This window comes from Trachypithecus francoisi, unplaced genomic scaffold (assembly GCF_009764315.1).
Source record: "Trachypithecus francoisi isolate TF-2019V2 unplaced genomic scaffold, Tfra_2.0 Lachesis_group21, whole genome shotgun sequence".
Lineage (NCBI taxonomy): Eukaryota > Metazoa > Chordata > Mammalia > Primates > Cercopithecidae > Trachypithecus > Trachypithecus francoisi.
In genome coordinates, this window is record NW_022681467.1 from 2478334 (window position 1) to 2493220 (window position 14887).

General features: G+C 48.3%; 1 protein-coding gene across 1 annotated transcript; it reads left to right on the plus strand.

The window, feature by feature from the left end:
- The first annotated feature begins 325 nt into the window (after positions 1-325).
- CST5 (cystatin D) lies at positions 326-4764 on the plus strand. The gene is made up of 4 exons (XM_033185311.1): positions 326-386; positions 696-965; positions 3289-3402; positions 4638-4764. Exons 2-4 carry the CDS (start codon positions 732-734, stop codon positions 4746-4748), a joined length of 459 nt encoding a protein of 152 aa, XP_033041202.1. The 5' UTR covers positions 326-386; positions 696-731; the 3' UTR covers positions 4749-4764.
- The last annotated feature ends 10123 nt before the right edge of the window (positions 4765-14887 follow it).

Below are 14887 nucleotides of genomic sequence, written 5' to 3' on the forward strand. Positions count from 1 at the left end.
TTCTGTCACATCTCTGTTGCATGGCAGCTCTGCAAGGTCATGTCCATGGCTCCATTGCCCAGACTGCCTGGTGCAGGGGGAAGCTGGCGACAGGTTTATTTATTGAATAATGAGGAGTTATGAAAAGAGAACCCAGTGACCTTTTCCCAAAGGTTAATTACTTTGGCTAAGAAGTTCCCCAGAACAGGGCATGGACAAGGTCACCTCGGAGCTTCTGAAACAGCTCCCTGCTCCAAGAATTCCTAGACCGTGACCACGTGCTCCTGGGTGCCCCTGACATCTGAAGACTTTAGGAGGCCAAGCCCTGTATTTCTCACTTCATGAGGAAATAGGCGGTCACAACATTTCACAGTCCAGGCAGCAGTGTCACCTCTCTGGAATCCAGGGTGAGCCAAGATTTCCAGCACTGGGGAAAAGGGGTAGGGCTGGGGGGAGGTTGCAGTCAGGACAGGAGTGGGGAGCAGGAGGAGGAGGAGGAGGAGGAGGAGTGGGAGGAGCAAAGGGAACTTAGGGAGGGAGAGAGGTGGTTGGGGGTGGAAAGGGAGATGGAGACAGAGAGGAGGGGTAGAAAGAGGAGGAGGAGCCAGGGGTGGGATCAGGGAGCAGGTCAGGTTGGGGGTACCCAAGTAGGATAAATGCACAGTTGCCTTCTGGCCTGGGCTTCCTGCCTCAACCTCATGCTTCTTTGTTCTCAGGGAGATCCAGCTCCTTGCTCTCTGTCCCAGTAGACCATGGCCTGGCCTATGCGTGCCCCACTGCTGCTGCTGACTGCCTTGATGGTGGTCCTGGCCAAGAATGCCTCGGCCCAATCTAGGTTGACCTCGTCAGGCGGCATCCATGCTGCAGACCTCAATGACAAGAGTGTGCAGCGCGTCCTGAACTTCACCATCAGCGAGTACAATAAGGACATCAGTAAGGATGAGTACTACAGCCGTCCCCTGCAGGTGACGGCTGCCTACCAGCAGGTGGGTGCTGCCACCACCCTGGGGATCCTGAGTCCCAGATGGGTTTGTTGCCCCACCCCTGGGATCATTCTCAGCAAATCAACATTATCTAAACCTCAGGCTCATTCAGCTTTCCCTGACTGTCCGCTGATGGCCTTCATGCCCTAGGACATTCCTGGGCCATGAGTGCAGTTCAGCCCTGTCCCATCCCCTCCACCTCTTTTAACCTGCAGGAGCCACTGTGTCTGTGCCGTGACTGTGCCATTTCCCAGGGTCCAGCAGGTGTGGGTGGAGACTGTGCTGACTCTGGGTGGGCTTGGTGCTACTCAGGATGAGACCCAGGCCATGAGGCTCATCCTCCTCCCTGAGTCATCTCCACAGAGGCCACACCAGAGCCTGGCTCCTTGTCCTGCAGAGCCCTGCTTCCCTCCCAAGTCACGCCCCTGGGCACAACCCTTTAGGGCTAGCGGCCCCCGCTCTCAGGCCAGCTGACCACCCCCTACAGCCCAGGACCGCTGGGCTCCTGCTGGAGTGGAGCACGCCTGACCCTGTCTCTGCCAGCTGACGCAGAGTTAGACCTCAGCCAGATGAAGACAGACAGCAGTCACTCAGCAGAGCAGAGAAAGTGATTTGAGTCTGGAGGGAGAGAGCTTCAGCAGGGCGACCGAACCCAGCTTGACCTGCGTCCCATGACAGAGCAGCAAACAGTGACACAGCGACCACAGGGCTGTATGGCCTGCCAGCCCTTAGATCTTCTCTTGGAAAGTCAGAGGAGTCCAGACCAGCCCTATTTCTCCTCCTGCAGCCCTCTCCCTGCACATGAGGGGCACTCCCTGGTGCCATGGTCCCTGCTGGCCTGCACCTCCCTCTCAAGTGTGACACTCACTTGGAGTGAAGCACAGAATGATGTAGATTGTTGGGCCCTGGAGCCTGTTTTACGGAGGAGCCGACTGACACCGGAGGGATCACAGGACTTGCACGTTTTTCTGCACGACTTGTGTGTGGTTCCACATGGCGAGGTCTAGCACCCCCATCCCAGGGCCCTCATCCCAGGGCCCCTCATCCCAGGGCCCCTCATCCCAGGGCCTTCATCCCAGGGCCCCTCATCCCAGGGCCCTCATCCCAGGGCCCCTCATCCCAGGGCCCCTCATCCCAGGGCCCTCATCCCAGGGCCCCTCATCCCAGGGCCCTCATCCCAGGGCCCCTCATCACAGGGCCCCTCATCCCAGGGCCCCTCATCACAGGGCCCCTCATCCCAGGGCCCCTCATCCCAGGGCTCTCATCCCAGGGCCCCTCATCCCAGGGCCCCTCATCCCAGGGTCCCTCATCCCAGGGCCCCTCATCCCAGGGCCCCTCATCCCAGGGCCCTCATCCCATGCTTCTCCACTGTCTGATAAGTCATGACTGGGGGTGGCACTGTGCAGGGAAAGCATTCAGTTCTCTTCTGAAGTTGCAACCGTAAGACATGCAGGTGTGTGACTCATTTGAGAACTATTGCCTCCAAAATCACACCTGGAATGGAGGCATGTGGGAAGCAATGTTTATTGGCCTAAAACATCGATGTATGTGAGCATCTCATTTCCTACTGATAAAGGAGGAAAAATGCCTCTGGGTTAAATGATGGGAATAAGATGCTCTGTGGACTGAATGCCAGGAGCTGGAAGTTAGCTGAAATTTCATCATCAGGCAGCAGAATTCAGTTAATTATTTGCTGTGGGAAGGAGCATTCACCTGGTGTTTAGTCCCTGTCCTGCAAGCCTGGCACCAGGACTGTTTCTTTGTCCCACCTGGTTGGCTCCCCAGAGCTGTGCCTTCTGTTCCTGAGTCCAACCAAGGGGGTTTCAGGCCCTGGCTTCCACCTGCCCTGCCCCTGCTTCTCCTACTGGGCTGCATGAGACAGCTTGCTTGCCACAACCACTCTGAGCAGATTAGAGGGAATTAAATGCCTGTTGGCTGAGAAGCCCAGGACCTGCCCCAGCTCACCCGACAACAGCCTCTCCAAGAACACAGGATTTCTTCTGAGGTCTTGGCTCAGGGCAGAGCCACACTCTCCTTGTCATCTCCTCACCAGCTCGGGCACTTTGAGTTGCAATTTCCAGTTCCTTGGTTCTTGGGCCCTCACCCCTCTCCACACCATTCCATCTGCACACACATAGGCATCTATATAAACACAGTACCCCTGCCAGCCAGTCAGTAGGAGAAGGTGGCTTGTGTGCCTTTTAGATAACAGTGCGGGCAGCATCAAGCCCTAGACAAGCCCAGTGACTCAGTCACACGGAAGTGCCTGTGTGCGCGTGAAACTGACAGCATGCTGTCCCTGCTTCCTGCTCTTCCACGCGTGTAGGTTGTGGGCGGGGTGAACTACTACTTCAATGTGAAGTTCGGTCGAACCACATGCACCAAGTCCCAGTCCAGCTTGGACAACTGCCCCTTTAATGACCAGCCAGAACTGAAAGAGGTATGTGCCTGATGTGGGTCAGGGGCATCAAGAACTGCAGAGCAGTGTGTGCATATGTATGTGTGTGTGTGTGTGTGTGTGCATGCGCCTGTACTCCTGTACATGCTTTGGAAGGCATGTGTGCATGTGTGCAGACACTTGTAAAGCCATGTATGCAAGGATGTGTTCATGTGTATGGGAAGACGCATGTGTGCTTGGCATACATGTGCAGATGTGTATTGTGAAGTGAATGAATGTGTGTGTGTGCATATGGAGTTTTGTGTGTGCATGAATGTATGTGTGGGATGGCATACACACGTGGGTATGCATGTGGAAAGGTGCATATATGTGCATACATGAGGAAGGTGCACAGGAGTGTGTGCGCACGTGTGTGTGGATGTGTGAAGGAGTATGTGGGTTCATGCATAGATTCGTGTAGGTGAGAGTTGGTGTGAGTTTATATAGATGCCTTTGTGTGTGCAGATGGAGTGGTGTGGAGAGGGGTGATGAATTTGATTTGCTAGGAAGACTTTAGCTTGGTAATGGTTACTGGGAAGTCAACTCTGCCTGCTTTGGGGTATTGCTTATTGGGCTAGAGGAAGCAGGTGCTGGGCTGGGTTCTGGTCAGAAAGAAGGGGATCTGTCTAAACCCAGCCTCAGGCACCTGCCTGTAGCCACAGCCACTCTGAGCAGATCAGAGGGAATTAAATGCCTGTTGGCTGAGAAGCCCAGGACCTGCCCCAGTTCACCCGACAACAGCCTCTCCAAGAACACAGGATTTCTTCTGAGGTCTTGGCTCAGAGCAGAGCCACACTCTCCTTGTCATCTCCTCACCAGCTCGGGCACTTTGAGTTGCAATTTCCAGTTCCCTGGGTTCTTCCCTCTGGCCCCCCTTAGTGCTGGCCTGGGTGCTGGGGGTGGAAGGAGCTGGGGGAAGTGAGCCACCTCCTCCTGCCCTGCACCCCTGGGGCTCCCGAGGCCTTGCACAGGCTGCTCCTCACAGGGCTGTGCTGGGACAGGAATCCTGCAGGCTGGGGTGGGGACCCAATGCCACCTGGTGACTTGGAGCCTTGGGAGGGGTGATGGAATAGTCACTGCCCAGTTGGGTTCAGTGCCTGGAACTCGGCAGGGGTGGGTCGGGGTCAGGGGGCAGTGTCTCATCTCCATCCATTCTCACCCCCATTCTGATGTCCCATTCCTGGGCATCTTTGGCTTTATAATGCACACTCATTTTCTCCCTCTCTTTCCTTTCACAGGAAGAGTTCTGCTCTTTCCAGATCAATGAAGTTCCCCAGGAGAATAAAATTTCCATTCTGAACTACAAGTGCCGGAAAGTCTACGGGTCTGTGCAAGGCCAGCCACACTGACCACCTCCTACCCCCACCCCTGTAGTGCTCCCACCCCTGGACTGGTGGGCCGCGCCCTGGTGGAGGTCTTCTCATGCGCCTGCACCAGGAGACAGAGAGCGAAGGCGACAGGAGGCCTTTGTTGCTCAGCGGGGAGCTCTGCCCTTGCTCCTTCCTTCTTGCTTCTCATAGCCCCAGTGTGCAGTGCACACTCTCCCAACTCCTGCAATTAAACAGTAGCATCACCTCCCTCAGTTCTTGGCTGTCTGGGGACATGCTCACAGGCAGGGTTTCTGACGTTCCCTATGAAACCTCCTTGTCCTGCTGGTGTGGAGATCAGAGGAGTATCTAGGAATTGATGTGGCCACAGTAAGGCTGTCAGGGGAGCAGGTGCTATAGAAGACCTGAGTCTCAGAGCAGGGAGATAGCAGCCAGGTGCTGGGAACCCAGGCCTTCAGCTGCAGCAGGCCCTGGTGAGGGGGTCAGGGAGAGCAGGGTGCCCAGGCTACTGGCCCCAGAAGCTGGGCTGCTGGTTTGGCCTGAGCTCCTGGTCAGACCAGGAGGAGGGGCTGGCTGTGTCCACACGCAGGGGCCAGGCCTCAGTGGAGCTCACCAGGCCATAGATTCCATCTGTGCTTGCAGAGTTGAGCAGACTCCAGGGACTGAGCTGCTCTTATCAAATCCCCTAGACACTAACTAGATGGCGATCGATGTCTGCTTCTTTCCACAAGAGACTTTAGGCCCCTATACAGAAACAAAGTCCAAAAGTGTGTGTATGTGTATGTAACTGACTCAGAGCTGCATTGACCAAGGGTGGCTGCCATGAACACTGAGGGGGAAATGACAGAGGGAAGCTGTTGAAACAGCCCTGAGGCCAGCACCCACTGTGCCGCACCGAGGAAGCCAGGAGGAGAATGGTCTGGCAGGGAGCATGGGCAGCATCTGCTTTCATTTGCTCTCCACCCCCATGGGATTTAACCGAGTGTGTGATGTGGAAAGTGAAGCAGTGCCCAGGCAGCCATGAGAGGGGGAGTCAAATCTGGGCCTCATGCTCTCAGTGGAGGGTGCACTTAGTGATTCAGGCTTCTACTGGGAGAGAGGGGCTGAGGGAAGAGCAGCAGGTGCACAGATGTTATGGCTGGGGGCAAAGTCTTCCCTGCAGGGAGGCGCTCATAATTTTCCATGTGGATGAAGCATTTTTAACCAAAGGAACCACCATTCAGGCACACAATGAACAGCTGATTTTTTGAAAAACAGTCCCTTTCTGACACAATTCTCTCTACCTTGGGGAAGATGGTGTGATGTTGGAGCTCTGCACAGGACTGCCCCCACGTTTTCCCTGAGTGTCTGCTCCCTAGGAGCAGAGCAGGATGTGGGGAAGCTGAGAGTGAACAGGTCCATCTGCTGGGCACTGAGCTGTGTCCTTGGAAGAGGGTAAAGACGGTTCCTGATCAGGTCATGTTAAGTGTCTTCTAAGAGTTCCTTCAGAAAAAAGCATGCACCAGATCATAGGTAAAAGATGGAAACTGCAGAGGCTGGAAACCCCTCATCCAGCATAGAGAAATCACTGTGGAAGGAGGGGTGAGTGGATCGGAGGCCTGGGAAGCACGAGGCAGCACAGTCTTTCCTTGGGCAGGCGGACGCTCTACATGACCACAGGCAGAGCAGGTGCTGCATACAATATGGGGGATTTCTGTCTGAAAAATAGAGCAATATTAGCAACACAAAAGAAAGCACAAAAGTTAAAGTCTATTTAGGAAAAGAAAATAAACTATGGCAAAAATACTCACTTTTTAAAACACTGAGATATACTGCAAACACCCACAAAATCCAGAACGTAACAGACATCCTAGTGCAATCGGCCACCAAAATCAGTACTGTAGTCAACACACTCAGTATTAGGTTGCTGCAATAAGGGAATAAAGTCACAACAAGGATCCTCAGACGACTCAACAAACAAAGTAAAAATGGTTATCACAGGATTGGAGGAAGGGATTTTGAGGCTGGATTGATGCACTCAGAGCATGGCAGGCTTCTGTGTAAAGGAGCCAGGGTCAGGTGTGGACTGCAAAGTGCACCCAGCTCCTCCTACATCCTCAGAACCCATAAGGTTCAGGCAGATGTGAAACGGTCCATCCAGAAACCCCCTCTCTGTAGCTCTGTGCTTCTGTGTAAAGGTGGACCTAGATCCTCCAGGCAGTGGGATGTTCTTCTCAGTCATAAGCAAAGTTTCTGACAGTCCTGATGCTAGAGAACAAGGTCTTCCATTGAGTCAGAAGGCAGCCGTCAGCCAAGGCAGAGGCTGCTTGACATTTCAAAGCTGCAGCTTGAGAGAAACATTGTTTCCTGTTCATGATGCCACTGGCTTTGACCCCATCAGTCCATCCATCCACCCTGCAGAAGAAAGGGCAGATTTGCCCTTCCTTAATCCACATGATTTTTACTGTCTCATATAATGTTTTTATTTAATTAACTGGTTGACACAACTCTGTAATATTTTCTCCCTATGTTTCCATATTCAGCTAATGAATCACTATTTGCCTCATCATAAGACATTGAATTTGTAACAGAACTTTTACAAATACAGCAGAAAGATAAACCAGTCTTTCCACTAACAGCTTGATGATTTGTGAACTTAATGGTTCATAATATTCTTTTTCTGCTTCAAAACTCATATTGGTAATATCAGGCAATATTTCCTGATTGTTGTCAAATTCAGAAAAGCCTCTTGCAGTTTCCTTTCATATGTGGGCTCTAAGATTTTAGTGCTGTCTAAATTTTCTAGACATAAGATTGATGATCTTAAAGACTCTTTGTATTAACAATGCTCACTAAGACAGCATTTTTAAATGGTCACTGTTGTGTGGTGAGCTTCAAAATTGTGCAAATGTATCATGATGTGCTATGTTGATTAGCTCATTAAACGTGCAGGAGTTTGTCCTGGAAGAAGTATCTCTTCAAGTCATCTCACCTGTTGGTCACGGTTTTACATCCCTGTTGCCTGCAGCTGGGAGGGTCATCAGGATAAGAGGGGAGGGACGTCAGCCCCGCTCCTCCTGTCTGTGCCACTCACACACATATGGGCAGACTCCAGTATTCTTGCATAGTGTGTGGGCAAAGGGGGACGTGAGGGAGGGGACAAATCCACGAGCCACAAAAGTAGAAGGAGACGTGAAGAAGAGGTGAGGGAAGGAGAAACCATGCAGAAGAAACTGCAGAGGCCTTGGGACCTGCTGAGAGGTTTTCAGACACATGTAAACTAAGTCCCTAATTAAAAATGTCTTGAATGCAAAGAGAATGCTGTACCCTCATGATAAGAAGCCCCTGGGGTGAGGCAGTAGCAAGGTGGTTGCAACAGCTCCAGACATCACATCATCAACACCAACATCCAGAGGCAGAAAGAGACTTGGGAAGAGCCTCTGTTCCACACCTACTTCCTAAATGTGAGGAGGCTCCTCCCTGGCTCACCACCCCTGCAGTCTCGTTGGCTAGGGCTGGGTCACATGCCCACCCCCTACACCAATCCCTGTTAGGAATTCACATCATCCATTGCATCACCAGCGCTCAGTGAAACCTGTGGGTAGGATGGCAGCATCCTGGTAATAGCACAAACTTCAGCATGATCAAAACGATGACATGACTGGAGAGGGAATAAATAAATTACGCACACATATGATGGAGCTATCATTAAGAAGAATTAGATAGCAATAAATGTGTTAAAATGAAAAAAGTGTAATACACTTTGAATATATTATTTTATAGAAAACAAGATCTATATGGTATGTTAATACAAAGCTCTTTCCAAAACGAAACTAAACACACATGTATGTGTGTATATAGACAGGTACACAGACATATACATATATCTATACACACAAACACATCTGAGGGAAAGAGAGAGAGAAAGGGGGAGAGGATGAGAAGAGAGGAGAAGAAAAATAAAGAGGAGAAGAAATTTGCATTTTTCTGTTTCATTTGAATGTTATTACAATGTGCATATGTTCTAATTATTTTAAATGTCATCCATGGGTGTCTGGGTGATGATATAGGTTGTTTTTCATTGTACCTCCCTATGTCTGCATTTTAAAAACTAACAAACGCTATGACTAAGTGTCTATTGGTGTGGTTGACATCCCTGTATATGCTTAATAGCACATTAATTACGAGTGATTCAGGAGTTGATTTTCAGCATCAGGGGCTTCCCCTGCCCCCTGAGTTGCAAAAATCATTCAGTATTCAATACATTTTCCTTGTTTTTCATGACACTGACTATTTCTGGATAGATTCTCTCTCAGCTACACTGTGAGCTCCTGGGGAAAACAGAGTATCTTCGTTCACATTCCCTAAGGAGCATTTACTAGCAAAGAGCTCACCATTCCTGTGGACACAATGATTGCAATTAGCAGGTGGACTCCAGCTTGGATTTAGAGTGCTTGATCGATTTCATTCTCCTGTATTCTACTCCCACTGAGTGTAAGGAGGAGGTAGCCTGCTGCTCAGTTACGTTGAAAGTAAGAAACATCCAAGTTTGAAGAGGTTGGTCTGCATTTAATTTCAGCACAAGTTTCGAGCATTCCATTCACATCTCAGCACCCATACTTACACATTGAAGTGGTGCACAGTCAGTGATCTCATTAGGAATCTGATGAAAATTGTAGAAATGCTGTGTGTGTGCACATTTCGGCATAAACACATTCATAAACTTCAGAGTATAACGGAGTTTCTACAAGCTTTTGATGAACTCTCATATTAAGGGACTTTGATCTGGAAACCTCACCAGCCATTGTCAATTCCCTTCCTCTCGCCTGTCCCTGAGTGCAAAGACTGAAAGTATCAGGCAATGGACCAATGAACTTCCAAGCCTTCCTCACCCCTGGGGAAATAGAGCTCAAGTCCAGCCAACAACTGCTAAGCACTCGGCCAGGTTACTACAAAGAGAGTATCTGCTGGATAAACAGAAAGGCCACTGAGGAGAGTTCTCTCTCTTTCTCTCTCTTTTTTTCTCTCTCTTTCTCTCTCCTCCCTCCCCCACCCTCCTCTCATGACCTGTGACCTCCTCCTGCTCCTACTCCTCATCGTTCAGGCTGTAGTGTGGGACAGGATGCCTAGGGCTATGGTGTCCAACTCTGTGAACACCACCCCCACGACCTTTGGTAAATAACCAGTGTCGTCATGGTCATGGGAGAGATGGCCAGTGTTTCTCAGGACTCCTGCTACCTGCAGCCAGGACGCTCCTAGGAGCGATGGAGCTGACACATTACTGTCAGTCCCAGAGCCAGGGTGACAAATGAAGCTTACTGTGTGACAAGAACGTAATTAAGCTGAAAATTACATGACCTGACACCTTATCCTCAACCTACCTCCTACTTATTTACTTAAGAGTACAAGGGGTTTCTGGTACCTGCCCAACCTTCCTCATCAGGTGGATCAAAGAAAATTATATGAGTGAAAATATTTCACCAAGTCCAATACAGGTGGACACTTTGGTTTGCATTTCACAAGGGATGAAGAGGGGAAAAAAGACCAAGCTGAGCAAGAGATTTTTGGGAACAAGTAACTTTCCAGATGAAGCATTGGTTTTCTTCAGCAGGTCTCAGGTGTGAGAATATTTGGATCATCTGTTGAAGGGAGATATCCAATCTCCTAGACAAAAATGTTCCAAACTTTCACAAACTTAACACCCCCGGTAGTTTAAAAGGCAGGATGTTTGCGATGTGGGTCCTGACTCCACCATCTCTTGGTTAGAGTTCCTGGAAACAGACTCAGGTGGAGATTCCTGGGCAGGAGGCTCACTGAGGCCTGTGCTTGGGAGGCAGGGCCGTGGGGCGGGGCAGAGGGAGAAGTCAGGCAGGGGTGCAGTTCAGCAGAGGCCACAGCCAGGCCCGTGGAGAGCTCTGCAATGGGGATGGTCTCAGAGTGGTAGGGTATTTGGGCAAGAGTCAACATTTTGTACCCCCATATAGACCTATTATTTAAAATAGGCAATTCCGAGAGGGGCATGAGCTTGGACAAAGCAGCTTCCTTTGACTCAGATCAATGCCCACAGAGGGACTCAGCTGTGAGCCATCAGTGGCCACACTCCCAGTAGCTGAGAGAATGAAGTCTCACTGGTAAAGGGGAAACTGGTGGATGGAGCCCCTACTGAGAGAGGTAGGGATGTCATCTCTAGGAGACTCAGTTAACTCATCTGTACAATGGGAAGAATTATAACTACGACTACGTATGGTCATTTAAGAAATAAGTGAAATTTCGATCCTCTCATGAAGTTATTAGCTGGTTGCTTTGTAGTTTCTATTGCATAGTTGCTTTACAAGGTCTGTGGACTACGTACTTAAGTTTGTTTTTATGGTAGCAGGGATCTTTCTTTTGTTTCCATGTGTAGTCCTTCCTTAAGTATCTCATGTAAGGCTGGTCTAGTGGTAAGAAATTTCCTTAGTGATGGTTTGTCTGAAAAAGATTTTATTTCTCTTTGCTTATAAAGCTTAGTTTGACAGGATATGAAATTCTTAGTTGAATTTTCTTGTCTTTAAAAATACTGAAAATAGGGTCCCATCACTTCTGATTTGTAGAGTTTCCACTGAGAACCTTGCAGTTAGCCTGATGGGGTTTCCTTTGTACATTATCTGACATTTGTCTCTAGATGCTTTTAAGATTTTTTTATTTAATTGACCTTGAAAAGCCTGGTGACTATAGGCCTTGATGTCCATTTTGTACAGTATCTCACAGGTGTTCTCTATACTTTTTGTGTCTGGATGTCTATGAAACTCACAAGATTAGGGAAATTTTCTTGGATTACCTCAAATATGTTTTCCATGTTGTTTACATTTTCTCCTTCTCTCTAGGAATGCTAACAATTCAGAGGTTTGGTCATTTTATATAACCTCGTATTTCTCAAAGACTGTTCACTTTTTTTGTCTGACTGGGTTAGTTCAAAGTACCAAACTTTAAGCTCTGAAATGATTTGTTTTGTTTGGTGTAGTCTGATAATAAAGCTTTCAATTGTATTTTGAAATTTCTTCAGTGGAGTTTATCAATTCCACAAGCTCTGATTGGTTTCTTTTTAAAATGTGCATCTCTTTCTTCATCTCCTGGATTGCTTCAGTAATTTGTTTTTGTTTTCTTTCAACCTTGTCTTGGATCTCATTGAGCTTCCTTGCAATGTATGCTTTGAATTCTTCATCTGTCTGATTAGGAACCATTGCTGGAGAGATAATGTGATCCTTTGATGGTGTCACAGCATTCAGATTTTTCATGGTGCCAGGATTCTGGTGCTGTTTTTTTCTCATTTGGACACATTGGCACTTCTAATTTTTGTAATTATTTTCATGCAAACAGAATTTTTTAAATATCTTTCTTTATATCATTGTTTTTCTTTCCATTTCTACCCCTCTCTAGGGGGTGTGACTATAGGGATTCTGGCTTTGCTTCTATAACCCTATGCACTTTTGTCAGCATGCTTTATATTGGGCTGTGTGGTTTGTCTACAGGCCAATAGATGGTGCTTGTCTGTAAGAGTTGGCTGTGGCTAATGCAGATGGGTATATACCTGATTCTTGTTTACTGGGAGAAGCTTTCTGTTGCCTCTGGCATTGGGCTGATCCTGAAATGCACCACGGTGTGAGCTCCCTGTCCATCTCTGGATGAGGGGACCAAGATGGGCAGGCATAGCTACAGGTGCTCCAATAGCAGGTACAAGAACCAGCACTGAGTGGGAGTTCCAGTGGGCATCAATTGAGCACCCAGAGATGTGCCTAGGCATGAATGTGAGAAATCTCCTTGGACTCCAGTTCTCTGCAGGAGGTAGAACACCTAAATTCCTAATCCAGGGGAGTGGGTGCTCCAGATGCCTGGATATCTGCCTGGGCACGGAGTGCAGCAGATGCTGTGACACCACAATCTCTGCACAGGAAGGTTGGGCCAGTTCAGGCTGTTATTGCAGGTGAGCAAGTGCTCTACATGTCTGGAGGTCTGCCTGGGCATGGAGCAGAGAGGGTCCTGCTTCACCACTGTCTCCGCACAGGAAGGGTAGCGCACCAATGGCTGCTGATTTAGGCACACAGGTGCTCTGAATGCCTGGAGATCTACCTGGGTATGGAGTGCAGAAGGCCCTGCTGCACCACAGTCTATACATAGGAAGGGTGGGGCTACCCAGGCTGCTGATCTGAGTGAGTAGGTGCTCTGAATGCCTAGAGATCAGCCAGAGTGTGGGGCGGAGAGAATCCAGCTGCTCCATGATCTCAGGGAAGAAGTCTGGTGCATCCCGCACTGATACACAGAGACCAGTTCCAGGCACCAACATGACCTTGGCTATAAGTCTTATCACTCAGGAGAAACCATGGCTGCAGCAGCCCTCCTCTTGCTCCAGACTTGCAACAAGGGTGAGTACAATTCCAACACCTACTACTAGGGCATTTTTCACAGTCACTGCCCAATTCTAACTATGGAGGCCCCTACCCCATTCTAGCACAAGCACTCTAATCTGGTCCAAGACTAAAATGAGCTTGTGGGCAAGCTGCTGGGTCACCTAAGAATGACTGACTGTATGAGCCCAGATTAAAAATGGCATACTGCTCTTTGTCCTAGGTCTGGGAAAATGCCAGCAGCTTTTTCCAGTGTCTTTCCCTCTCAGAGTGCCCAAGCATCTCCCCAAGTTAGCTCCAGGGCCTGGGAGAAACTAAGTGCTCTCCCTTGGCCTGGTTCCGTGGAATCCCCAGTGGAAAGGTACATCACAGATGGAGACTCCACCCCCTCACATTCTGGGACATCACTCACTTCTATCAGGAACACATTGTCATAGGGGCTATTTACCTGCCTTCTCCTCCCCAGCGTCTGAGGTGTCCTTCAGGATTCTAGTGGATTCCCACTCTCCTTCTTGAGTAAAACTCACAGAGCTGATCACTACGTGCTATTTTGCTATTTCCAAGTGCTTGAGGCACATTGAAAGCTTCTAATCTGCCATTATGGGAAAGAGTGCACAATGTTTACCAGAATCCCTGACCTCTGCCCCTTGAAGGCCAGTAGCACAGCCTCCCAAGTAGCAACAACCAAAATTGTCCTAGACATTACTAATGTGCCCTGGGAAGCAAAACTGCCCCAGGTTAATAACTACTGACAGAGGCACCATGGCATCCCTATAGCAATGAATGAGCATGGGCACCACTCGAGATTGCTTTCTGAAGTCACCACAGATTTCAGTCAGTGATTCTAGAGCTGGATGAAGGAAAGTATAAAATAGATCTAGAACTTCTTGTTATTAATACATGAGAAGGTAAGGATAGGCTCTAATAATAATGGAAACATGTCAAGAGAACAGAGGAAGCTGCTTAAAGGAGCTCTTGGTAGCCAACTGTGAGATAACCTACACATTGGAATAATAGTGGTAACAGATTATAACTTACTGAAGAAAATAAGAAACCCTGAGTTCCATCTATGGAGAGAGAGAAGCTAGGTAGCTAGGTATATAGATAAATAGACAGATGAGAAAAGAAAGTTTTCGTTACAGTGGAATGAACACCATTAATAAATACAGAAGAAATGATGAAGTTAGAAAAAAAGATAGTCACAATAATCATAATAATCTACTCAGGAAAGAATTATCATTATATACTAATGGTAGAAAGTAAAAGTTTAATAAGAAGTAAAACATAAACCTATTTTCTAAGTATTGCTCCATGAAATATTTTTTAATTACACAAACAAAAAAGTAACTTTAGAGTGGAGAAACCTGGAAGATGCTATCTAAATCTAGAGATTAATGTTAACATCTATCAGCAATTGGACGATGGTATTGTGGCCTCCTGGAATGATGAACTGAGAGACACTTCTATAATTTTCATCTGAAAAAAACGCATAACCTGAATCGAATCCATTGATGACCCCAACAGAAAACATTCTACAGAATAGCCAGTTATCTTCAAAAATGACAGGATAACAAAGACAAGAAAGAACGAAGAACTTTTCCAGATTAAAGGAGACTAAGGAAGCTTGGCAAATAAACACCATTGATAAACTGTCTGAACAACAGACTAGACAAAAGGATGTATCCACAGTGGCATCATGATTTTGCTCATTGCACTGAGGTTGTGTTAGAGAATGTCCATGTCCTTAGGATACACACATGAAAGTATCTGAGGATAAAAGAAGTCATCTCTGCAATTTGC

Excerpts from the sequence above, each read along its gene's own strand:
- CST5 (XM_033185311.1), top strand. The coding sequence starts at position 732 with ATGGCCTGGCCTATGCGTGCCCCACTGCTGCTGCTGACTGCCTTGATG. Across the intron at positions 966-3,288 it reads TGACGGCTGCCTACCAGCAG|GTTGTGGGCGGGGTGAACTA; the intron begins GTGGGTGCTGCC and ends CCACGCGTGTAG. Across the intron at positions 3,403-4,637 it reads ACCAGCCAGAACTGAAAGAG|GAAGAGTTCTGCTCTTTCCA; the intron begins GTATGTGCCTGA and ends TTCCTTTCACAG.